This window comes from Vigna radiata, chromosome 5 (genome assembly GCF_000741045.1).
Source record: "Vigna radiata var. radiata cultivar VC1973A chromosome 5, Vradiata_ver6, whole genome shotgun sequence".
Taxonomy (NCBI): domain Eukaryota; kingdom Viridiplantae; phylum Streptophyta; class Magnoliopsida; order Fabales; family Fabaceae; genus Vigna; species Vigna radiata.
This window is the reverse complement of record NC_028355.1, coordinates 20,343,950-20,370,206: the sequence shown is the minus strand read 5'-3', so window position 1 is coordinate 20,370,206 and position 26,257 is coordinate 20,343,950. Positions and strand designations below refer to the sequence as shown.

At 33.4% G+C, this 26,257-nt stretch overlaps 5 protein-coding genes across 6 annotated transcripts; 4 read left to right on the top strand and 1 right to left on the bottom strand.

Annotated features, from left to right (window-relative positions):
• The first annotated feature begins 5,692 nt into the window (after positions 1 to 5,692).
• LOC106762682 (F-box/LRR-repeat protein 15) lies at positions 5,693 to 11,728 on the top strand. Of its 2 annotated transcripts, none has more exons than XR_002667904.1 (17): positions 5,693 to 6,126; positions 6,315 to 6,546; positions 6,617 to 6,749; positions 6,894 to 6,990; positions 7,068 to 7,265; positions 7,347 to 7,617; positions 7,703 to 7,801; positions 7,889 to 7,977; positions 8,083 to 8,182; positions 8,271 to 8,441; positions 8,674 to 8,826; positions 9,151 to 9,311; positions 9,433 to 9,631; positions 9,901 to 10,189; positions 10,455 to 10,518; positions 11,210 to 11,296; positions 11,413 to 11,459. XR_002667904.1 is itself a non-coding variant. In XM_014646713.2 (17 exons), exons 1-17 carry the CDS (start codon positions 6,023 to 6,025, stop codon positions 11,497 to 11,499), a joined length of 2,712 nt encoding a protein of 903 aa, XP_014502199.1. In that variant the 5' UTR covers positions 5,693 to 6,022; the 3' UTR covers positions 11,500 to 11,728. The 2 variants fall into 2 exon arrangements, 1 of the variants encoding a protein (XP_014502199.1); XM_014646713.2 differs by having other exon boundaries at positions 9,901 to 10,367; positions 11,413 to 11,728.
• Positions 11,729 to 14,329: 2,601 nt separating this feature from the next.
• LOC111241618 (17.1 kDa class II heat shock protein-like) lies at positions 14,330 to 15,292 on the top strand. The gene has a single exon (XM_022780305.1). The coding sequence runs from the start codon at positions 14,551 to 14,553 to the stop codon at positions 15,112 to 15,114; it is 564 nt and encodes a 187-aa protein (XP_022636026.1). The 5' UTR covers positions 14,330 to 14,550; the 3' UTR covers positions 15,115 to 15,292.
• Positions 15,293 to 15,811: 519 nt separating this feature from the next.
• LOC106760435 (17.1 kDa class II heat shock protein-like) lies at positions 15,812 to 17,216 on the top strand. Its single transcript, XM_022780244.1, has 2 exons — positions 15,812 to 16,171; positions 17,127 to 17,216. The coding sequence occupies exons 1-2, from the start codon at positions 15,812 to 15,814 to the stop codon at positions 17,214 to 17,216; spliced, it is 450 nt and encodes a 149-aa protein (XP_022635965.1).
• Positions 17,217 to 18,113: 897 nt separating this feature from the next.
• On the bottom strand, positions 18,114 to 21,317 carry LOC106759921. Its single transcript, XM_014643306.2, has 7 exons — positions 21,029 to 21,317; positions 20,904 to 20,946; positions 20,284 to 20,354; positions 19,779 to 19,873; positions 19,236 to 19,303; positions 18,989 to 19,099; positions 18,114 to 18,735 (listed from the first exon to the last, which is right to left on the bottom strand). The coding sequence occupies exons 1-7, from the start codon at positions 21,216 to 21,218 to the stop codon at positions 18,606 to 18,608; spliced, it is 708 nt and encodes a 235-aa protein (XP_014498792.1). The 5' UTR covers positions 21,219 to 21,317; the 3' UTR covers positions 18,114 to 18,605.
• Positions 21,318 to 23,038: 1,721 nt separating this feature from the next.
• LOC106759876 lies at positions 23,039 to 26,161 on the top strand. The gene is made up of 2 exons (XM_014643247.2): positions 23,039 to 23,273; positions 25,334 to 26,161. The coding sequence occupies exons 1-2, from the start codon at positions 23,198 to 23,200 to the stop codon at positions 25,939 to 25,941; spliced, it is 684 nt and encodes a 227-aa protein (XP_014498733.1). The 5' UTR covers positions 23,039 to 23,197; the 3' UTR covers positions 25,942 to 26,161.
• Positions 26,162 to 26,257: the final 96 nt, after the last annotated feature.

The following is a 26,257-nucleotide window of genomic DNA, read 5'->3' as shown; positions in this document are numbered from 1 at the left end:
AGTACTTTTCATAAACCCTTGCAAGTAGACAGTTTCTAAAAACCCTGCTAGTTTTCAAGAACTTTTATATCAAGATCATTTTTTTCTCTATTTTATTCATTATTAATTAATTCTCAATTAATTAAGGCAAGATTGTAATATAAATACGCACTCTGTGAAAGAAAAAGGGGACGAAAAAAAAAGAGGAAGACTTGCAAAAATAATAGAAAGAAAGAAAAATAGTATAGAGAAAAATAGGTTCTCACACGCAAGAGTTTTGTCAACCGCAATCACTGAAGAAGAAACTAGGAAATACCGAAAGCTAAAATATATGTCATCTATGTGCCATTCTTTTTCTTTTTTATTGTGTTCTAAAAATGTTTTTTCTGAAAGAGTTTTTACTATACACAAATAATGTTTTTTTTAATAATAAAATAAAAGGTACGCGTCGGTCTATGACCGATTTCTTTCTTTTTTCATCATTCTTAAAATATAAAAAATACAAAATATTTAAAACCAAAAAGGTTATTTTTTTGTTAAACTAAACCTTTTTTTTTTACCAGAACGATTTTCCATCATATAGGAACAAGGTCAATCCTTGTCGGGTTCACTTTTCAAAAATCTCAAACAATCTATAATTTTTGTTAAACAAACTCGTAAACCTTTTTACGCGATTCCTGATTGTCCATTATAAATTGATATATGTAGGCATAAAGTGAATCCTTGTCGGGGTCATAAAACAAAAAAACATTTTTGTTTCATAATAATTTAATTTATTTTATTTTTAGAGAAAATTAAATATTTTGGAAAACCACATTAATTTTATACATTTAATTAGAGGTTAAGGCACGCTAGGATGCTAATATCTTCCTTACGTGTAACCGATTCCCAAATTGAAAATATCTTTTTTGTAGACCATACTTTTATTTTAGGGTTTTTTCATAGTTTTTTCGTAATAAATTTTGGTGACAACTCCCAAAATCTTTTCTTAAACCCGTTTTTTTTTTTTGTGTTCGTCCGGTTGCAACACTACACTCCACTTTTAGCAATGCGCTCCGGCTATCATTTGAATTCTTTCTACCAATTTTCTATATTTTTCTTGAAATGTATAAAATTCACCTTGTTCTTTTTCAATATAATTATATTAACACGATTGTTGTTATAAAATATTTTATCAATTTATTTATTTATTTTGTGGACACAAAACTGAGGTGTTTTTTCAATAAAGAGAAAATGTAGATTTATAATGCGAGCTGATTAGGTAGTAAAAAATCGATGCTAATAAGGTTGCGACCATGATTGTTCATTTCCAATAATGAAAACAAAAAACAGTGAGAGGGAAAATGGGAAATGAGGGGATCTGTAAACAGGAATATTTGAAAAACTGGGAAAATTTAGGCTAATAGGGTAATTTTACAAGAGAATAGGAAATTGAGAGTGAACTTGGAAAGTCTAGGGAATGTAAATAGAAAAAGCATTATTTTATTTGTAATTTATTGGGGTTGGGCTTGTTGCTAGTAATTGCGTATTAACCGCATACTTTAATGGGCTGATCTTTGAGAGGAATAAAGGCATGGGGTTGCTCCTCCACCACCACCCCTTCTCCCTCCATTTCTTCAATTCTTTATAAAAAAAATTTAATTATAGAAGTAGCTTCTTCCTTTTTACTTTTAATTTTTTTTATTTGTTTTATTATAAAACTCTAAACTCCTATCCATTTTTATTCATCTATTTTATTCATCTATTTTCACTCAAGCGCCCTCACCCCCTATTTTTATTAAAATTAATAAAAAATTCTAAATGACATCAATGGAAACATATATCATTAATGTTGATAAAAAAAAAATGATTGTAAAATAAATCTGGATATTATCCAAAATCGATTGTTAAGATGACAAAAAGAAATGAAAAATGTATACGTGAATTAGTTAAAAAAATTTCAAAAGTTCAAAATTCTTACTATTTAATTATAATTTAAAATTTTATAAATTTAAATGATCAAATTTCTCTCCTTGATATTTTTATTTAAATGATTATATAAAATGTTTCAACTTTTTTATAAAATTAACTATCCTCACTAGTAGAAAAAGTGTTTTCTGGCATGCGATATACGCTTCGGTTATGCATAAACCGAAGCGTACAAAGCTATATACATCGGTTACACATGGACCTATTGCGGAATGAAGGTATTGACTCGGTTAACATAAGACCCGAGTCCTATACCTCTTCACAGGGCAGTGCTGCTCAGACAAAAAGATCTAACAACTTTTTGAAAAGACCTAATGCCTCGGTTTACTGCACAACCGGTGCCATATTAGGATATTTACCTCAGGTTAGTATGTAACCGATGTACTAGCTCAACTTTATTTTCTCAACTTAACCTACACACATCTCATTTGCGTTGCCAACAATTTCTTCTTCCTCGTGCTATTCTTCCGTGCACAGCCTCTTCTTCAGTGGGTTTACCATTGTCATTCCTTGGCTCGCTGCGTCGCCCCCTCTGATGTGCTGCCAATGGTCTCGTCTTCCTCTTTCATGCCAGTGTTCGCGAAAATAAAATTATAACTCAAACTTTTATAATTATAACTATTGAAAATAAAATTACTCTTTTTATATTCTTTATTTAATTTAAAAATTAATTAAATTAAAAGATAGGTGGGATTATAGTGTAAATGTCGACTTTTTTACTTTATTGATAATTAATTTCTATTAGAAAATTTAATTGACTAGTTTTTAGTAGAATTACCCTCCATCTAATGACAAAGAAATGTTAGGCTTTGTTGGTTTAGAGATGAATTTCGTTTGAAAGATAAAACTTAAACATAGGCTAATTTATTTTCACCCCACTCTTTGGTACATGTTTGTTTGTTCACAATTCTAAAACACGAATTATTAATTAAAGGATTCAAACTTAAATTCCAGCATATACGCATAATGTTGATATTTTTACGCTTGATAAAATTGACTAAAATTGCAATGTTTAAAAAATATGTATAAATTAGTTTTTTCTTAACTAGTTAACGATATAATATTTTTATAATAATTATAGATTAAATGTAACTTTCATGTAAGACGTGAGACTGTAATTGTGCTTAAAATATAAACTTTTTTAAAAATGGTAAATGTAGTAAATAAACTTATAAAACTAATTAGAGTATTTACTAAAATTAGAATAAAAACCTATATAGAACTTCTTTCTATAGAAATCCTATTATCAATGATTCCATTGATAAATGAATCTACGTAAGAAATCTTCGTGTTACTGTTGATTGTTTTGGTGGAACCTACCTGTCATTGTATAAGGAATCCTCATGTCATGTCTTAATTTCAGTGGATTTTTATATATAAAAGCGCACATTAAATCAGCAGAAGAATTATTATTGTTTTTACAAAATAATGGGCAAACCAAGGTATCAATCTATGGAGTGATATTTTGCAAAAAAAAAAAAAAAATCCATAAAAATTTAATTCTTTTTTCATAAATTTTCAATTGTCACTATATCGTAGGTATTTGACCGGTCTAATATGAACGAGTTGAGTTAATTATAATCTTCAAAGTCTAGTCTAATTTATTTGAATACTTTGAAAAATAAAAAAAAGTTCATGACATCTTTGGATAAATTTCTACAAAGGTCGGTCAATTGTAGTTAACGAGTGATTTAGTTGTAATTATATCACTAGTAAGTAAAAGTCTATTATGGTTTATAAAAATAGAGAATCCAAGTAAGATAGTTTGACACATTGATTATCACATTCAATCTCTGAGCATTCAGATCCTTTTTGACTTAAACATTATAGTAATTTTTGTAGGTGTCAACTTTACAATTTTGGGCGAAGTAGTAAACTCAAATTACTAAACAGATTGAAGATGATTGTGTACCAATAAAAGTGAAGGAAATCCATCACTAAATTATTCTAGAGTTGTGGATATTCGACCAATCAAACAAAAATATTTTACCGCCCACTGTGGGACTAAACAAGCATTTTTAAACCACATACTGACCATAAGGAACATGACAAATAACATTGTTTTGGAGGAGGCTTCAAACGACCACTTGGATCCTAAGGATCCTAAGGAGTTCATAAAGAGTTTGTAGAAGCGGATGAATGAAATGTATAAGAGATACGAGGAGTTGAGAACCCTGCGTGTTGAGAATGTAGCCATTCAACAAGGACGGGGCACAAAGGGTCTTGTGCCTTCTAGTTTGACCCTGCTAGGATTGATTAAACAACCACGCGATAATTAGAGAGCATTTATGGAATAAGCAACGATCATAACTCGTCCATAACGATGGTAGACACCATTGAGGAATGTGTTGCTCTAAAAGATAAAATAAAAAAAAAAACTTATTCCAGCAGGACACTTGAGAAGTTCTTGAAAGTCGAATGCTTTAAAAGAAGCCTCCTCGTAGATCTAGTTCGCTAAGGATTTGCTCATCGTCAAAGGATTTATCGACATAGAGAGATGATTTATCGATGGAATCATATCCAAAATAAGAATTTGAGCTCAACTTTAACAAATGAAGCCTAAAGCTTGAAAGATTTATTATTGAAACTTTTAAAAAATTAAGTATAGGTCGTGAACAATGAACTATTGGATACCGTTCATAAACATCCAATCAATCTTAACCTCATGTTTCATTTGATAAAAAAACATAAATACATGAGAAGTGAAAGTCAAGCCGAGTTGATAAAAAACTATCTAAAAAGCTTCACGAAGTCTCAATTATTTACTATATGTTATGTTTCATTATTTTTTTAAGTTTTTCAGAATAGCAATCGGATGAAAATTGAACTAATGTTTTTAAATGAAATTTATGAATTTAGCGTTATTATAAAACTAAGACGAACTCTTTTTTTTTTTTTTTTTTTAAACCAGTAGTTGGATATTTGAATCCTATATCAATATGAAATGTTTTTCAAAATTAATCTGATATACTTTTTATTAATATTAATACAAAACTCTAGACTTTAGTATCTATGTAATCACTTCTTAAAAAAAAGAAATGAGAAAAAAATACACCCGAACTGTCTTAAATATAAGTTATTATAGTTGATATGATAGAATTATCATATTATTTTGGTGTAAGAAATATAACATTACGAAGCCATTATCATATCTTATCGTATTAAAACATGTCTTTAATGCATTAAATTTGTGTAATAAAATTATGTAAAAATATATTTGCATATTAAATTCATAAAATAAGATTTATAATAAAATTAAAAAAAAAACAGAATAAAGTGATATAAATGAATGCATGAGAATAGACATAATAGAAGTTGGAAAATAGTAAAGAATTTGGTTGGTGAGAAAAAATGGTAGGTTGTTTGTGTGAAAAGGAGTAAGATGTTAAGAAGAATAAATGTATTTTTTGTAGATTTTTATGGAAGAAATGGAAGCAGGAAAGTGGCATTAAATGATGAATGTTAATGGAGTATTTCTTTATTGTCTTAAAAATTGAAATCAGAAATAAAAATGCTCATCTCATCTCATGAAGACAAGAAAGACATCATCCTTTGGTTGGTTCCCATTACCACCACTTTTGTAGACGCAAAAAGAGACAGCAACCACTAAGCACCCTTTTTCAAACTCAACACGCCGAACCAGAATTTTAAATTCAAAACAATAAAATAAATAAATAATAAATTAAATAATAAAATACACAAATAAATAAATATCAGGTTAAACGCCGTCGTCTGCATCGTGCAATCTCTGATTAGTAAACTAGCTTTCCGCAAACAAGAGAAAGAAACACAAGACTTCTGAGGAACCAAAATCGCAACAACGTATCCGATCGGATCCATTCCTTCATATCGCTCTTGAGTGTGTCCAATTTCCACATTTTGCGGAATAGAGAAATAAACTGTCTGTCAAAACCGCTTTCGCCCTAGGGTTTCTCGCGAAATGTGCGCGATCGAGACCTAGGGTTTATCAGGCGTTAACTGTTGCTGCTGCATAAGCTTCAAGCGTCGTCGTTTCCATTCTCTTTCCGCGGGACCCATTTTACCAAACCACGCTTTCATTTTCTTGATTCAGTGCATGGAGAGGTTTTCGTCTTACAGGCGTCGTTCTGTCGGAGAGGGCAGTTCCGCTTCAGCCGAGGACAATCGCCGGAAGCGCGCCAGAGTGTATTTTGATTTCGAGTGAGTTTGAGTGCGAGTCGTTGGCATTGGGCATTCGTTATCTTTAAGACATGGTGTTTTTTTCTAGGGTTATGTTACGATTAATGTCCATTTCTGAATTGGGATAATTGGAAAATGCTTCTGGGACAAGAATTTTATCGCATTATTGAGAAATGTGGTGTATTGATGTTCGTTTTTTTTTTTTGCAGTGGCGCTCATTCTGCGATTGCGGGTTCTTCGAATGTTGGGAAATCCAGTGCATCTGCCGAACATGGGGATTGTAATGATATTCAGGAATCGTCTGTTCGATCCAATGATGATGCTTTGCGGTTGATGTCTTCTGGTGAGGGGAGTAACTTTGATGAAGGAGATGACAGTGACATCGCAAATGTAGATGATCAAGTAACCAAGATGGATCTTACGGATGATTTGTTGCACATGGTATTTTCTGTTTGTTGCTAATGGTTTGAAAATTGGAATTCTATGCTTATCCGTTCTCCTTGTAATCTAGGTTTTCTCCTTTTTGGATCACCCCAATCTCTGCAAAGCTGCCAGGGTTTGTAATCAGTGGAGAACTGCCAGTGCTCACGAAGACTTCTGGAAGAGTTTGAATTTTGAAGATCGTAACATTTCTGTTGAGCAATGTGAGCCTGAGAATATATTTCGTAATAAATTGTTATCTGTAAATATTTGGTGCCTTGTAGCGTTCAAATATGGTTAGTGGAAATAATGCTCTGTGTCCCTCGTAATCCTGTAAATGTGCTGATACAATGCTTGTGTCTGTGTAGTCGAGGATATCTGTAGGCGTTATCCTAAAATCGCAACAATCCGCTTGTCCGGTCCTCCCTCGTACCAGCTTGTCATGAAGGCCGTCTCTTCGTTAAGGTTGGTAGCTTCTTCGGTATTTGGGTTGTCAGTTATGTTACCAGTGATTCATTTTCATTCTTTATAACTGTTTTCAGAAATCTTGAGGCTTTAACGTTGGGAAGAGGAAATATAATGGATAGTTTTTTCCATGCTCTGGCTGATTGTTCTATGCTGAGGAGACTGAGCATCAATGATGCTGTACTTGGCAGTGGTATTCAGGAAATATCAGTTAATCACGACAGACTGTGTCATCTTCAGTTGACTAAGTGCCGCGTGATGCGTATAGCTGTCAGGTGAATATGTTTTAGTGGTTAGCGCACATTTAGCTGTATTTTTACCAGTGAACTCAAATGCGATTGCTTATTCTTTTCCAGGTGCCCACAACTCGAAACCATGTCCTTGAAGCGCAGTAATATGGCTCAGACTGTACTCAACTGCCCCCTTTTGCAAGAGCTTGATATAGGGTCTTGCCACAAACTTCCTGATTCTGCTATTCGATCAGCTGTGACGTCATGCCCGCAATTAGTTTCTTTGGACATGTCTAATTGTTCATGTGTTAGTGATGAAACATTAAGGGAGATAGCCCAGAATTGTGCCCACCTCAGTTTTCTTGATGCATCATACTGTCCAAATGTATCCCTAGAGGTATATTTTAAGTCTATAACCACTTTTTGCCTATATAGATCGAATCTGCCTTATTTTGACATGCTTTTTCCCTCCTATTTGAAAGACTGTTCGACTGCCAATGTTAACAACTCTGAAGCTACACAGTTGTGAGGGCATCACTTCAGCTTCAATGGCCGCAATAGCTTATAGTTCCATGTTGGAGGTGTGTGATTTGTCCATGATGCTGATGTTAATTTCTGACTTCTCGGGCAAGACTTGCAAATGAGAAATGATATTACTGCTTTTGTAGGTTTTGGAGCTTGATAATTGTAGCCTATTGACATCAGTGTCTTTAGATCTTCCTCGCTTGCAGAACATTAGATTGGTTCATTGTCGCAAGTATGGCCACCTTTGCTTCTTGTCACATTTTTTAATGCTTCTATTAACCGTATTACTGAGTACTTCCTTTTCTAATTTATTTCTTAAAACTATTTTTCTTCTCAGATTTGCCGATTTGAATTTGATGACCCTGACGCTGTCTTCTATTTTGGTGTCCAATTGTCCTGTGCTCCATCGTATAAACATCACATCAAATTCACTTCAAGTATGTCATAATTGTCATGTCCTTCATTTTATGTTCCCATACTTGTCTATACTGTAATGGATTAAAAGGCAGAATTTTGGCAATGCAGAAATTAACTATACCAAAGCAGGACAGCTTAACCACATTGGCTTTGCAATGCCAATCTTTGCAAGAAGTGGATCTCTCTGAATGTGAATCTTTGAATAACTCTGTATGCAATGTTTTTAATGATGGTGGAGGCTGTCCAGTGTTGAAATCATTAATTCTCGATAATTGTGAGGTATATTTTAATCATTTGGTGTTCATTTTCCCTAATTCTTCTTGTGCATGATCTACACCATGAGTATCATCAACTAATAAGGGTCTCATATTTGATATAATTTTTTCCACGTCTTTTCTAGTATATCTCCATAATGCCATGTTGTGAATTTTGCCAATGGAGTTTTTGCCTGTAATTTTGTTGATTATTTTTTTCTTTTAAATTCTAATGTATGGTGTTTTGATGAATTCAGAGTTTGACATCGGTTCAATTCATCAGTACCTCTTTAATCTGTCTTTCACTTGGTGGTTGCCGGGCAATAACTAATCTTGATCTCACATGCCCTAATCTAGAGAAACTTGTATTGGATGGCTGTGATCATTTGGAAAGAGCGTCATTTTGTCCTGTAAGTGGTATTGGTTTTATATACTGTTTGCATAGGATCAAACCTGTTAGTTCTTTATGTGTTTTTATTTGAATATTTGACATACTGCTAAATCAATAATCACGACTACTGAAGATTGATATGAACTACAAAATATGAAGTCTTCTGTTTGTTTGTTTTCCTGACTGCGTTCTTCAAGCTATAAAGCTCATACTTCGTAATGTAAGATATCTAGGTTTTGCTCTGCCGTAGAAAACATTTCTGTTTTGCATGAGATGAACTTCTGTTAATCTTGTTTACATAAGCTGTAGGCTAAGTATTTTCTTTTCATGCCTCACTTGTCAGGTTGGTCTTTCATCTCTCAATTTAGGAATATGTCCAAAATTGAGTACACTCAGCATTGAAGCACCTTATATGGTTTCACTTGAGTTGAAAGGATGTGGTGTACTATCTGAAGCATTCATTAATTGTCCACTCTTAACATCTCTCGATGCTTCCTTTTGCAGGTCATCTATACATTATTTTCCTATTTATTCTTTAGAAAACATTTGTTGATGGTTTTCTCTGAACATCTCTAGACTCTTCCTTCTGCAATGCTGATTGACTTTTTACTGTTTGGAATTACAGCCAACTACCTGATGACTGCTTGTCTGCTACAACTGTCTCATGCCCACTGATTGAGTCATTGATATTGATGTCATGCCCATCAATTGGTTCAGACGGTCTTCGATCTTTATTTTGTCTACCAAATTTGACTGTTCTTGACTTATCATACACTTTCTTGGTGAACTTGCAACCTGTTTTTGATTCTTGTTTACAGTTAAAGGTTAGAGTTACCATAGCATGGTTTCTTATTCTTGTACATTCTTTTAATCACGAGTATTGCTAATGAGATGGGTTTAGAATAATCATACCTTTTTTTAATAATCAGTAATGTGTACTGTTATCATGGTATCATTTTCCCATAATTCCAATCTTTCTTTTCACTTTCGCCTCATTATTGATAATTTGGCATTTTATATTAGTGTTTTTTTTCTATTATTATCTTCATTTGCTGATAGTGCTACTTTTTTTTTTGTCTCCTGTTTCATGAAGGTGTTAAAGCTGCAAGCATGNAAATATCTCACTGAAACATCACTTGAACCACTTTACAAAGGAGGGGCTTTACCAGCACTTCAGGAGTTAGACTTGTCTTATGGAACTTTCTCTCAGTCAGCCATAGATGAGCTTCTTGCTTGCTGCACAAACCTCACTCATGTGAGCTTGAATGGCTGTTTGAATATGCATGATTTGAATTGGGGATGCAGTTGTGGGCAGAGTAAGAATTTGCCCGCTGCAAACACCCTATCCAGGGCAAGTTCTAATGAGAATATTCCTGAATCAAGTGAGCAATCCCCTCGCTTGTTGCAAAACCTTAATTGTGTTGGATGTCCAAATATTAGGAAGGTTGTCATTCCATTGAGGGCAAATTGTTGTCATTTGTCAAATTTAAACCTTTCGCTCTCTGCAAATTTGAAAGAGGTTGATGTTACTTGTCTCAACCTATGCTTTCTTAATTTAAGGTATGCTTGGGTCTGCAATAAATGTGTGTTGGTTTCTATCCGTCTCATATCAGATATATGGTAACGTTTTTATATTTCTCTGTTCAGCAATTGTTCCTCTCTGGAAATTTTGAAGCTAGAGTGTCCAAGATTGACTAGTCTATTCCTTCAGGTATTAAGTCTTCCCTGCTAATTTTAATCTGTTACAAGTTTTGAATATTGACGCTTCAGTGCTGTCTTATCCTTTTATTTTAGATATGCTTTACTATATATATTTAATATATATTAAGTAACAAGTAAATATACTTTATTATATATATTATTTAATATATCTTACGTAATATGTAGGTTATCTTTTCTGCACTACAGCTTTCATCAGCCATCATATTTACCTTGTGAAATTTATTGAAATGTTTGAAAGATTTCCCTGCTCTGTATCACTGATTTTATCTGTTACATATTTACTTAATTCTTTTGTCTTGGATTGTCTTTCTCCTTGCAAACCTTATATAATCTAGTGTTTCCCTGTTTAAAGGTTTCTTACGAACTCTAGAGGGTTGGATAAATCTTTTATGGAATCATGTTCGGATTTGAGATTGGCTTTTTGTGCTCCGCCGGAAATTTAGCTTGTTAGAAATGTATTTAGTATATTGTGTTAGGATCCAATTTCAAGGTATTGACACGAGTCCTTCCTTGGAAGTATAAGATTCTAGTGTAGGATTTTAAAGTTTTGAATAGGTAACTTTTGTAGTGTGGTTTTTATCATATTTTCATCAATTTAATTTGCTATCAAAATTTTGAAGGCCCCCTTTCAATTTGTGTCATTAAACTTTTCTATCTTTTTGATATTTTGTGGTTTTCAGTCTTGCAATGTTGACGAGGAAGCTGTTGAAGCTGCTATATCGAAATGCAATATACTGGAGACTCTTGATGTTCGCTTTTGTCCAAAGGTGATAGAGAACTCGGTTTTCTGTTATAATTTCTGATGCTTTTAGTCATTTAACCTTTTCGTACGTAATGATGGAATAATGCTTAACTAATACTTTTGGTCATGGGGGCATCGTAGATAAGCTCAATGAGCATGGGAAGATTACGCACAATTTGTTCGAGTTTGAAGCGTATATTCAGCAGTTCGTCAACTTTGTTACCTTGATCAAGGATCAGTTTTTCCTACTGCATTTCTTTCACTTGGATTGAAGGAGCGCTTGGTAATAAATCTGTTATTTCATCGTGTTTTGTAAATGGCTAAAATTTAAATTTGCTTGTTTGTTTTGCAAATGGAAATCAGTTCTATTTTTGTTGCAATAATTTATATTTATTGTACTTACTATTCTTGTAAATCAATATTTCAAATTTCAAATTTCTAACGAATCCGCGTTGAAGAATACTTTTGTATTTTACTTTAAATATTGTTTTCTAAATAAATTACTTACAGTATTTGTCAATCAATTTATCACCGGTATTTATGTCTGAATTATTTTCAAAATTAGTATTTAAAAAAAGAAACTGAAAATGTTATTGTTTTTAACGAGTGGTAAGGGGACAGTTCTTTTAGAAAATATATTGAAAGGTACAAATACTAGCAAATCGAATATTGAATATTTTCGAACAGTTATATTTGAAAGTAAGAAAAGGCAAGGTCTTAGTTTCCTATTCTTGGTTTGTCCTGCCATAACAATGCTGCGAAGTATAATATTATTGGATAATGATATTTAGACAATATTTTTTTGACAGCATTTGAACATTGATTACGTGTCAATCTGTGATTGGTCAAAAATTATTCCAAAATCAATAATAATTATAAACATTATTGTGGAAAAACATTTGATCAATCACAAATTAACACGTAATTAATGTTCAAATGTTGTCAAAAGAATGTTGTCTGATTATCCAATATTATTATGGTTTTCAAATACTATTATAAAGCAGATTCCGTAAAATTCATGTAACTTGTTTTTTATAGCGAGGTGTGGTTATTATGACTAGGATGTCTTGATTCAGCTTAAATAGTTTAATTATTTAGTTTTTAGTAAGTTTTTTTACGTTGAATGTCCTCATTGTTATCTACACATACCGGTAGTTTTAAAATTGAAGCAAATTTTGTATTTTAAACTATTATTACTACAAATTTCAGAAGTTTAAAATCATAGAAAATACTTTAAACGATTTTTAGAAAATAAATAAAATAACAATTTAGAATATTCTAGCTTTCAATACAGATTAAAACAAGCTATATAAAAAATAAGGGTATTAAAAAAAATAAATATAAGTATCTAGAAATGTTTTTAAATTCAGATTATAGAAAAGATTAATTTTATTTTAAAACTAGAAGGAATAAAAGAATTTTTAATGGATTTTTTTTGGTGGAAAAAATATTTAATGAGTTGATGAATTATACTTAAATTTACATGATAGTTGAAGTATCACATATTAGTTCGCGGCAACTGTTCATTGACACATCTAGAAGGTAGAGATTGAAAATCATATTTTTATATATAACTAATCGTTCTAACTTTTAGAATAAGACTTTAATCTTTTAAAACATGATTTTTACCTAATGCTTAAATTAAAAATATTCTAGAGAAATTAACAAAATAATTATAAATTGATTTTGCATAGATTTTTTTTTCATTTTAAATTTTTTTATATAAAAATAATAAAAATAGAATTCTAATCTCATTTCCTTAATCTTTCAATTTCGACTTGAGAGAAACATATAAATTGATATTGGAAGCTTTTGGATATCATGAGTTGTAATTTGGTCGAACCTAACTCTTGTATCTAGAAAAAAGGAAAAATGATTTACAACGTTTATAAGGGAGTAAAACAACATAGGATAGGAAATAAAGAAAATAATGTGTTCTTTTTAAAGGAAAATAAAGTCAATTGATATTATTCAGCAGAGCAACATATCTTTTAGTTCGTATTCTCATTCTAGGGGTAGGACTAAATGTTCCTTTGCACCATTTTTCTATAAAATTTAACCACCCCTGTAATTCAAAACATAAATTTTCGTAGATCAACACACTTTTAACAATTAAGACTAGGCATTTTCGTTTGTCTAGAGATAAACAATTAGTTAATACACACAGACAAGGGAGTTATACCTCATTACTAATGATCATCTACCAGTACAAAAATCATATTTTATGACGTACAAAAACGAGATATGACGTATATAGTTTTGTACATTCTTTTCTTATACCTCATGACTAATTGATATTAAGTTATTTCTTTTTTTATAGACTTCTTGACATTCTTTCTTGTTGACATTCTTTCTGCATAAATTTTAAGTTGACATCCATAAAAAAACGGTAGCAAAATCTAACAAATTATGATAAAAAAAGAAATAATTCTAAAGAATGTGAACATAGATAATTTTACTTAATATCAATTCGAAACAATTTTCTCCAATATTCATATAAAAAAAATGGACTGATTTTAGAAACTATGTCATATTATATTTAGATGACGTAAATTTTTGTTACGTCATAAAATATGTAGACCTATTATAACGTACAAAACTATGTACGTCATAACTCATTTTTGTACGTCATAAAATATGACTTTTGTACTAGTGATCGCTATAAATCACATAGAAGATAAAAAAAACCTTGGTCAAGTTTAAAGAAACAAATCAATACTTTAAAACCTTTTTCATATTTTGATACATTTGAGGTATGCAATTAGTAAGGATTGGAATAGCTAACAAAATATCTCAAGGATTCAACATTACTTTTTTATGTAACTCTGATTTCTGTAGTTAAAAGTTAATTTACAAATTGAACATTCATAACATGGCAATTAAAATGAGCAGGCAGCAAGCTCATGACAAATACATAAGCTCATGACAAACACATATAGAGTGGTTGCTTACTTATATTTTAGTAATTAATTTACATATGGTAACCTTGGTCATTTCTTTGCAATCCTACAAAATTAAAAATTCTTGCGGATTTATACAAGTAAAATTAAGCAAAAAGATTTCAAGTTAATAGTGAGCGCGTGGAAGGGAATCGTAATGTACAAAACGTGTATTTCTGAACGTTCAACCCTCCAATAAACCACTGCCCGCCCTCTCCCTCTGTAAACGCATACCTTGAAAAAGTTGTCGGGAAAGGAATAATGGGTTAGAAAAAAGCCAAATTCCAAAGATTTAATAGGATACCAAGAATCAGAAAGATAGTTGTCTTACCCTAGAAAGATGAAAATCAGGTATGGAATTTTCTGGATTTCTCTCTTGTTGCTCTGCGAATTTTTCTGGAATTATATGCGAAACTCCTTTTTATTATTCCGCGAATCATTATCGCCATATATTACAGATGTAAAAGCAATGGCAGCCACCCCTGCTGATGTAAGAGAGAATCCGAACTCTTACGTGTTCGTGATGAACATGCNTGNNATGAAATTGTGGAAAATTAAGGTGCAGGTGGAGGACCATGTCTTAACAGTTAACGGCGAGAGGAAGAGGGAGGAGAAAGAAGGAATTGAGTATTTGAAGATGGAGAGAAGAATGGGAAAGTTCATGCGCAAGTTTCCCCTCCCGCACAATGCCAATACTGTTGCTGATGCCATGTTTGCCCTATACCAGGATGGTGTGCTCACCGTCACAGTCAACAAATTGCCTCCTCCTGGCCCAAAGCGGACAATATCTTACCATGTGTGGAGTTCTATGTGTGTGCCGAACCTACCCAACAGTGGTATCAGAGCCCGTGGTTCAGGTCTGTTGACCGGGCTCAGACAAGTACACCCCCTCATGATCAGGTGAGCCAGGAAGGAGGCCGGTGGCGGATCACCGGATGAATCACGAGAGGGGGGGAGAGCAAGAGAAATGCTCAGTGTTGTGACTGGGCTCAGACGAGTACGCCTCCTCATGATCAGGTGAACCATGACCATGGTGTACTCGGGATGACAAGACCGACTTCCGCAACGAGGGAGGAAGGAGACCATAGTCCTTTGTTTGAGGGAGGATGTTGGAGTGCGAACAAAGTTCCACATTGGGTAGAAAAAGGGTCGGTCAAGGGTTTATATACACATAGATACCTCTAATGATAAGAGGCCTTTTGGAGTGGTACCAAAAGCAAACTCGTGAGGGCTTGGCCCAAAGCGGACAATATCTTACTATGTGTGGAGTTCTATGTGTGTGCTGAACCTCCCCCAACAAAAATGAGCAGGAACGTTCAACCCTCCAACAAACCACTACCCGCCCTCTCCCTCTGTAAACGCATACCTTGAAAAAGTTGTCGGGAAAGGAATAACGGGTCAGAAAAAAGCCCAATTCCAAAGATTTAATAGGATACGAAGAATCCGAAAGATGGTTGTCTTACCCTAGAAAAATGAAAATCAGGTATGGAATTTTCTGAATTTCTCTCTTGTTGCTCTGCGAATTTTTCTGGAATTATATGCGAAACTCCTTTTTATTATTCCGCAAATCATTATCGACATATATTAGAGATGTAAAAGCAATGACAGCCACCCCTGTTGATGTAAGAGAGAATCTGAACTCTTACGTGTTCGTGATGAACATGCNTGNNATGAAATTGTGGAAAATTAAGGTGCAGGTGGAGGACCATGTCTTAACAGTTAACGGCGAGAGGAAGAGGGAGGAGAAAGAAGGAATTGAGTATTTGAAGATGGAGAGAAGAATGGGAAAGTTCATGCGCAAGTTNCCCCTCCCGCACAATGCCAATACTGTTGCTCATGCCATGTCTGCCCTATACCAGGATGGTGTGCTCACCGTCACAGTCAACAAATTGCCTCCTCCTGAGCCCAAGAAGCCCGACAAATTGCCTCCTCCTGGCCCAAAACGGACAATATCTTACCATGTGTGGAGTTCTATGTGTGTGTCGAACCTCCCCCAACGGTGGTATCAGAGCCCATGGTTCGGGTTTGGTGACCGGGCTGAGACGAGTACACCCCCTCATGATCAGGTGAGCCAGGCAAGAGGCCAGTGGCGGATCGCCGGGTGAATAATGAGAGGCGGGGAGAGCAAGAGAAATGCTCAGTGTTGTTACTGGGCTCAGACGAGTACGCCCCCTCATGATCAGGTGAGCCATGACCATGGTGTACTCGAGATGACAAGACCGACTTCCGCAACGAGGAAGGAAGGAGACCATAGTCCTTTGTTTGAGGGAGAATGTTGGAGTGCAAACAAAGTCCCACATTGGGTAGAAAAAGGGCTGGTCAAGGGTTTATATACACATAGATACCTCTAATGGTAAAAGGCCTTTTGGAGTGGTACCAAAAGCAAACCCGTGAGGGCTTGGCCCAAAGCGGACAATATCTTACCATGTGTGGAGTTCTATGTGTGTGCCGAACCTCCCCCAAGAAAAATGAGCAGGTAGCAAGCTCATGGCAAATACATACAGAAAGATGGTTGTCTTACCCTAGAAAGATGAAAATCAGGTGTGGAATTTTCTGGATTTCTCTCTTGTTGCTCTGCGAATTTTTCTGGAATTATATGCGAAACTCCTTTTTATTATTCCACGAATCATTATCGACATATATTAGAGATGTAAAAGCAATGACAGCCACCCTTGCTGATGTAAGAGAGAATCCGAACTCTTACGTGTTCGTGATGAACATGCCTGGTATGAAATTGTGGAAAATTAAGGTGCAGGTGGAGGACCATGTCTTAACAGTTAACGACGAGAGGAAGAGGGAGGAGAAAGAAGGAATTGAATATTTGAAGATGGAGAGAAGAATGGGAAATTCATGCGCAAGTTTCCCCTCCCGCACAATGCCAATATTGTTGCTGATGTCATGTCTACCCTATACTAGGATGGTGTGCTCACCGTCACAGTCAACAAATTGCTTCCTCCTGAGCCCAAGAAGCCCAGACTTGTTGAGATTGAGGTCAAGATTGATTAAATTTCTTGATTTCCAACCCATGCCTTCACTTTTTTTGTTCATCTGACTATTTTATTTTTGTTGTTGTTGATCTGCCTATGAATGTCATCTAAATGCTGCATGCTTTGAAAACAAACTTTAATTTGTTTTATCTTTTAAACTCTCAGTATTACTATTTCATTTAACTTTGTATTTTCTAATTTACAGTTTAAAGACGTATATTTTGTTTAGATTATTTAGTTCTTTAATCATTTGAAGTTAATATATCTTCAGTAACAATCTCCAAATTCTTTGCTCCGGCAGCTTAAAACTTAAATATATTTTGAAGTTTCTAAATTTATTAAAATATATTTTTACTTTAAAAAATAACTAATAAATATTAGCTATTCACAAAATAAAAATCTACGAAGACTCCTAAAAAAAACATAATATAAACGTTACGTAGAGTATAATTTTTGAAAAGTTGAAAACTTGGTAGATATTCCTTGAACATTCCCGAAAAAATTCCTAAAAAAGTGGTTATCATCTTTGAATCACACCTAAGATTTAACACAAGATATTATTTCATCAGCTTCTATAATCAGTTAGCCAATAATATCAAATAACATTTTATTACTTGAACTTATCATAGTTAATCACTGAAAGAAAAGTCACATAAATGACTTAAATATCAATTTTGGAACCACCAAATTTAATTAAATTGAAATATATCTTATTGGGTATAAAGTTAGTTATGATGATATGGATATTTAAAAAAATAACAAAAAATAAAGTTAGGTAATTTATGGACTTTAAAAATGTGTACATTTTTTACAATAGTCCACCTGTGTTGATTTATTATGCATTATTTTTAACAATGGCGAATGCCGCCAAAATGGCGAATGCAGGTAAGTAAGAAAATGGCGAATGCCGTCAAAATAATTTCACAATGTACTGTTTTAAATGAAAATAAGTAAATTTAAAACATTTTACATCTCTAATTTTATCTTGGTCACCTCCTTATATCCTCCCATTTCGGAAGCTACATCAGTTGATCATATAACCACATTTTGAATGGGTTCGTGCTAATAAACGGTATACGTCTCTTCTTTCTTTGCGCGTTTTTAATTCCGGGAGTGCTACGGGAAATTCTAGTTTCGTTTTTATTTGAACAGTCCCAAGATGCACCTTTCCTAACAAACAAAGCAATGAAGAAACCCTCGCCATGCTTAGCAGGATCTGTCCGAATCAGGCATTCAGCTGAAATGTACAAAGCAATAAACAGTTTTGTTTCCCGGTGCTGCACACGCATCAATAACCTTCACTCCACATGTTATTTGTGTTTTAAGATTCTGTCTTTGGAACATTGTTCTATAATCAGTTCTCAAGTAAGCTGACTAATACTAAAAGGCGAATAAGCATGCTAGATATTCATAGTATTGATTGTAGTTGCTTTAATTCAGGGTCCAAACTAGCTGTTTCCTCGCCTTCCGGTTCCCTGTATGAATCAGCTATAACCTTTCCCTTACTTAGCACATCTGAAGGCACAGTTTTTAAGAGGCTGAAAAATAAAGCTTAGTAAGAATCACATCTTCTCAATCATTCAAGGCTATGTTTGGATAAAAGTTGGAAAAATATATTTAGAAATTTCAGTGCCCATCTCTGACTTTCAAGACGAATGAAAAAAATACTTGTTACTTTAACTTTTGGTTTTCCCAATTGACGTCCAAACATAAACCAGTTAGGGGAAATAAATGTGCAAGAGGAAGAAGAGACGCTGTGGAAAGAAAAACGACAAAAACTACAGAATTCACCTGTCTAGAGCGTTAAGGGCTGAATTGATTTTTGTTTTCATTGATTTGACCGAGGCTTCAGGATCCTTTCTTGTTGCATTAAGAAGCAAGGAATCAAGTTCTTCTAGTGACCTTCACAAGCAGAAATCTTACATTGGGTTTGAACTTTTCACATTGAAAGAATTTAATTATGTACCGTGTATAAAAGATCAGTGGTTACTCGTGACAGTTCATTCATGCAATTTTTATAGGAAATTGATTACAATACCTCAGACATTCATCAACATCATTGAAAGCAGTTTTACCATTGCCACTGTCAGATGCATACTGTGCCACCTACAAAAAGATCGTGACTTTCTAATTAACTTTCATATCCATAAAGATAACATAATGAGAATGGCTTCAGAGAGCAGAAGGAGAAATAGTTTATCCAAAGATATATATCAGCAATGGAATGAGCTATGAACAATACTCATTGAAGCTGTTGGTTTTTCTATGTTGTTTAGGTGTCTTCTGAAATTTGCATGATAACAATGGAGACAGTAACGACCAAATAGAGTAGTTTTCGTAGCAAATAGAAGCTTGGTATCAGATTTTAAAGTTGAGGAACTGTGTATAAAAAGGACTCGGAGTAAATATACGAATACTTCATACTCAATCACAAAATTGCAGCTTCATAAACCTTTCAACCGACTCAAAAGGGAGGGAGGGGCTGGGGACTCAACGGAGAATTCTAAATTTTCTTTATAAAGAGAAACGATTGGTGTCATCTAAAAGAACACCTAATAAGTTAAAGGAAGTCTTTACTTACTGCTCTTATATTTACACGAAGTGATGCTGCGGGCCCAGAACGAAGTAGAGACCGACAGAAGTCATATTGGGGTTCATCACCCTCTAATGTTTTTTCTGCAGTAGTAAAAAAAAGCCTAAATAAATTTTATATTACCTTCAAATGATGATTGTCGCAAACCTTGTCATATGAACACCGACAGCAATACTAATGGCGAGGATACAAAATGGACAGGAACGACAAGACCAGACATGTATTGAGAGGAATGTATGCGCACGCATCAGAATTATGTCAAATTTTAAAGTCCGAAACAAATGAACTGTATTTCATTAAATTTCCTTTTGTGAGGCGCTTATGGTTTTTAATGGCTAGATTAGAAAAGGTTCAAAAGAGATAATCAGGAAACGTTGGAAACCTGGAAAATAGAACAAAATACTAACTACAAGTATGGAATAAAGAAATAACTTCAAATAATTGAAATCACGGATTTTCTAATATATGGATTCTAGCACGACAAAGGTATTACCTAAGTCCTTGATCTGAAACTCCGTAAGTATGACAGCCGGTACATAAGCCTCCAGAGGATCAAGCTTTTTTCTACAGCATTACGAACAAAATAGTTTTAAAATCATAGTTCTTTTGATGAAAAAAACAGTTGTTTTAACCATAAATTATAAAAAAGCAAATGTAACACAGAAATAAATCAAACATCCCCTCCTCCTTATACGAGTAAAAATAAATAAAATGAATGAACAATGTGCATTAACAATGTAAAGAATTTTTACAAGATCGACCAATCACAAATCGTTATATTTGTCCTCTTTTCCAATCATTTTTCATGATTTCTGACTGGTTAATATTACAAAAACCACTATAATATATAAAAATGAAACTCAAGTCAAATAACAATTAGTCTAGCATAATGCAAAAACATGTATAATTGAACCATCGCAAAGCTAGCCAATACTGGAGATGTAAAACCGTGAATACTTATCTATCTAAACAGAATAAAACCTTGAGAAACATACGCTAAGCCAATACAAGGAACTAATCGACTAACTAACTTATAATTATAGGAAAAAGTAACTGATATGCACAGAGTGTAAGCGAAAAAATGATGACAAGATGACCGATACTAATTCATACCTCTTAACATAATTATCGAAAGGACTTGCCAGAACAGCAGCACCTGCAACGTGAAAATGGCAATATCGTGAAACGGATCCAAAGTGTGAGAAGAGTATGAGTGAAACGGTGAAATAAGTACGCACGGTGAGGAATGAGAAGGAGGTGGGAGAGAAGCAGAGAGAACGAAACCGTGCGCCGCCCCTCACGCCGCCTTGGGGACGACACTGCGCACCTCACTCGCTTCGCCTTCCAAGTGGAACACTGCAATGGCCTGTTGCTGCTAACATGCGCAGGGGTGCCAAGTGACGCCATGCCCACACAACATAGGAGCATGGCTGGCTTGATGGTTGGCGATATCGTAACCGATTCGGTGGGTCCCACTCTTATCTTCTTAGTTGTCACCTCTCTTTCACTAACCACTGCTCCTCGTCCCTTTCCACATTTTTGTAATTTGCAGATATATCCTTTCCGGTTTCCATAATTATTCTATCCACTCGTTTTTAAAATTCCTCCTTCTTAATCACTTCTTCCTCGTTCTAATGTTAATATTTTAATTCATCAATATTGATAAAAATTAAGAATATTAGTAATTTAAATTTCACAACTATGAATATACCGATAGAGTTAAATAGTTTAAATAATAATTACATAAAAAGAAGGTTATTTATAGTTGATTAAGTAACATTTTAATCAATTAATATGATTTAGACATAATTATACTTTGATTTTAATTTTTATTTATTAGTTTCAGTTTGATCCTTTATTGTGTGTGCAAAGAGTTTTTTTGGAGGTGTTAAATATGGGCTTATAAAAATAAAGAAAAGTTGCTTCACTTGCAATGATTAAATTGTAGTTATTAACATTTAAACTTGTTCTTTAGATTATAAGTAGCAAATGCGTATTAAGAGGTAGGTATATTATCAGTCTTTTAATCCACGTGTCGTATTCGTCAATACAATAATATTTGACATAAAACTATTCATAGTTGTTTATATTGAATGTTTTGAAGACGTAATATAATCTAAACAGTGTTAATAACAAGACCTAAATAAGGGACTATTAGCCATTTAAAAAAGGCAAAGGACTTATTTAATTAAGTATGTGATTATATGGTTAATAACTCAATAAATGAAATTTAATAGTGTATGAATTTAATTAAGTCTATGATTATATGAATTTATAGGCGATATGACATAACTCATTTATGACTGACTTGTATATTATTTTTATTCTTGATAATTTACCTTTCTAGTGTGATTTTGTATTATGGTTGTACTTGGTATATAAAAAAATAATGTTGCAAATCAGGAAGGTATAGCTATAAAATGTTTTAAATATATATATATATATATATATATATATATATATATATATATNCACGAGTTAACTAAATGCATAAAGTTTAAAATTTTTATCCATCTACGTAAAATGTTTTATATATATATATATATATATATATATATATATATATAAAACTTCTTTATTTAAAGTCAGTTGACCCCTCACGAGTTAACTAAATGCATAAAGTTTAAAATTTTTATCCATCTACATAAAATGTTTTATATATATATATATATATATATATATATATATATATATATATATATTTAAACTTGTTTTCATGCATGTAAATAAGTTAATGGTAGATTTTATAAAAAAATTAAAATCTCATAATAGATATATTGTAAATGATTTCTTTTCGTATTGTTGAAAAGTAAATTATATTTAAAAACTTTGTTTTCTACAACTAAATCAAATTCAAGATCTGAAATCTATACACTATAAAATCGTAGAATATCTCAATCTCTCAACAATATCCCAACAACCACAAAATGAATTTACTTTAATTGTGTATATTACAGTTACAATTAAAATGATGGACTCATCATAACTTGAAAGAAAAAAAAAAGAAAGAAGAAACGGAATAAAATGGACAGCTATGATCCTCTGCATTACTTAACATCTTTCATTAATAATTTCTTTAGTCTCTTGTCCTTTTCAACAACATAATGGGTTTTATTTGCCAATTTGAACGACTAAATATAACTCACCGACAGAAAAATGATGTAATTTGATTGGCAATAACAACTTCAATTTATTTTTTTAATGGAAATTTACTTGCTGTAATGTTATATGGCAGAATCTTTGAGAACAACGAAGGTGAAAAAAAAAAAGGGAAAATATAAAGTTGCGAAGGACCATTCGGTTGGTGGATTTTGTTGCAGTTTATTGAGGTTTGAACCAGAAGGCATCAGTTCGAGACAGACACAAAACAGATCTGTCTTGAACTTCCGTGTTCTAAAACAGCAACAATGGCAAAAACCATGACTGTGTGGTATCTTTTGCTCACCCTTTCCTTCGTTTATGTTGCCACTGCTGATACTCAAAGTAAGTCCAAATCAAGTCTCTGTTTTTTCTCTATCTACTGATTTTTGTTTCAGATTTGGAATGCTGTTGTTAGTGTCTGGGGTACTCTAAGTTTGATCTGCATTACAATCCCTTTAAGATGTATTTTTTATTTTATTTTAAATATTTTGACTTAAGTTTTCTTTATGCGTCCCATGGTAGCTTCTTCTCATTCTGAATTGTGTTTTTCACTTTTTAAATTTATCGAGTGTCTGTCTACAATGCCAGTGATTCTGTTGATCTCAATTGATTAGAACTTTCGTGTATATGTTCGGTCTCTCATGGGAGATTGTTTCATTTTGGCATAGAGATTGATGACATTTTGGATCTTGGACTATAATAATAGAAAATGGTGAATAGAACAAGGAAAATATGTTAAGAATGTCTTCTGATTCTTGATTTCGACGACCGACCATGTTTATGTTCCTTCCTCTTTAACTAAAATTCGTTGAAAATCTTGTTTAGGTTTCCTAGTCTTGGAGTATTCCATTCAGGGATGTGCATCTTCTGTGTGTAATAGTAATAACCCATTTGAGGCTTACTGTTTTGGAGCTAATCCCCGAGATTGGTTTCATTAGAATATAACTTTTGCACTATCTTTGGCGTTTCTAGTTTTAGGAAAGAAATAGAAGTTGTTGATATGATTATGAAATGATGCAGTTGTAAAGTACATGACAATCAGGTGGCTTTGTTTGAAACTGTAACTTTTTATGTCTGGTGAGGAGCAAATAAGGTTTTGAAAAATGATCTGCAACCATACTTTAGTTTCAACATTAAGGTTTTATGAAGTGTTTGCTACCACAGTAGTTGCATTTGTCCTTGATTTCCCGCAATGTCAAAGATTGTAACAACTGTAACCATTACTGCAACCACTGTATAAAATCTTAGGAGCAACATGAACTCACCTCTGTAAAAGGTTATGCCTTTATTATTTGAGGCTCAAACTTTTCTTACCTTCCACTTCCATCTGTTACAGGGATTTTGAGAAGTGATGACTGTCATTAGGATTTAATTTATAGAATAGAGTCCTCAAATGGTGAGCTTTGGAATTAAGAATTTGGAATAAGATTTGATAGTGGTTCATAGTTGAGCATGTTTAAGTAGACAAATCTCTAGCATTTATAATAGCTACTGTAAATCTGTATTTCTGAGGGATAAATTGATTGTTTAAGCCGTGCCTTAGTCATCTTGAAAGATATCAAAAAAGGGTAGGGAATGAAGTGCCAGAAGAAAGAAAAACAAAATTGTTGCTTTAAAAAAATTCCTGACCGATATTGCTCTCAGCTTAGTGGCAATTACTGACAATCTGGATAACATATGTCTGAATTAAGCTTGTGTTTGTCAGATGGTATGTTCTTCAGCGAGGGAATATATTAATATTAAGAAGTGCATAATTTATTAATTGAAGTTTTCTGGTTCCTTTTTCTTTGGATTTGTCATGTATTATAAGTGTTTGAGATCTCAGTTTATGTTTCACTACTTGTTTTTATTTGTTACTGTGTCAAACATGGATCAGAAAACCTTGCTTCCTTGCTTTCTTACCCTTAGCTTGAGACTACATCTTCTGACATTTTCATTAATTATAACTTCTTCTGACCTAACGAGAGTTCCCTAGAACTCGTATGACTTCTTTCCTCAATACAAAGCCTTCTTACTCATAGTTATATTTATTTCCATAAGATATGATTTCATTACTCTAAATTCATTTGGCATTTAGTAGTATCTTCCCAAAAATAAATGTGTTGAAGGTAAGATAATGATGTATTAATATGATGGTAATAGTGTACATATATAGTAAATGCTAGCAATACATGATTCTATGACTATGGCTAGCATTAAAGTGCTACAGCTAAATAAGATAACAGGTGATGTTTACAATAATTGATTGGAAATTTCATTAATTACAATAATTGAGAATATCAAAAGGTAATATTGGATGCACAAATATACACAAATCAAGGGATCTTGTTTCTAATTTTCCCCCACTTAGGTGCTCTTTAAATTCTATCTTTTGTGACTTAATGAACAAAATTTTGTTGCAGTCAAAGTAACTAATAATCCTGCTGACAAGTTGGTAGCTGCAATAAACGAAAACAGAACCGCTCACAAGGTATCAACCTTAACAGACAACCCAGGTCTTGCATGTATTGCTCTACAATACATTAAGGCATACCAAGGTAATTGTAATGCTGTGGGTGGACGTGATGGGAAGAAACCTCCAGACTCTCAATTTGCGGAAGTTTTTGCTCCAAACTGTGGTGTTGAGGCATCAACTCTTGCTCCTATAACTGGTCGTTTCCTGGGGTGCCAGACTAATTATGTACATGCACCTGAGGCATTTTCTGAGATCCTCATAAGGGACCAAAAGAGCTTAGACATACTCTACAATAGGAACCACACTCAGCTTGGTGCTGCTGTGACAGGTACTGATGGAGGGTCTCCTTATTTCTGGTGTGTGCTGTTTAGCAGTGGCAAACCTAACCAGACCTTTACTTTGGAGGGTGGTGTGGCTAAAATTACAAAGCCTGGTTGCTTTAGTGGAGCCAATGATGAGTGCAGTGGAGCCAGTGATCATTGGTCACCGTTCAGTGGGATGTGGGTTTTGGCCACTTCAGTTCTTATTGCAATGGGGTTTGGTTTAGCATTATGAGCATAAATTGAGATAAATTGTATGATTTCTACATGATTTGGAGGTAAGGTAGTCTTTGTTGTATATGAAAGGCTTGGCCTCAGCTATTCTTTTTCCCCCTTGTTTGAATTGTAATTTGAGAAGAGCTTCATTTTCCCCACTCTTTTGTTTACATATATATAAATTTTCTGGTATTGGCTCTTGCAAATTATTGACGAAGAAATTAGGAAAAATTCATAAATTTTATAGATCTTATTTAGTATGTAGATTTTGGTTATTCTTTAATACCTGAGAAAAATGCATTCTGGTTGTCCTTAATAATATGATGTTCTCCCTA

Bases quoted from the DNA above. Each gene is read 5' to 3' on its own strand.
- LOC106759876 (XM_014643247.2), top strand. From the start codon at position 23,198: ATGGCAAAAACCATGACTGTGTGGTATCTTTTGCTCACCCTTTCCTTC. The intron at 23,274-25,333 runs GTAAGTCCAAAT...ATTTTGTTGCAG, and splicing joins TGCCACTGCTGATACTCAAA to TCAAAGTAACTAATAATCCT.
- LOC106759921 (XM_014643306.2), bottom strand. From the start codon at position 21,218: ATGCTCCTATGTTGTGTGGGCATGGCGTCACTTGGCACCCCTGCGCAT. The intron at 20,947-21,028 runs GTGCGTACTTAT...TTCACGTTGCAG, and splicing joins CCTCCTTCTCATTCCTCACC to GTGCTGCTGTTCTGGCAAGT. The intron at 20,355-20,903 runs GTATGAATTAGT...GTAATGCTGTAG, and splicing joins TTCGATAATTATGTTAAGAG to AAAAAAGCTTGATCCTCTGG.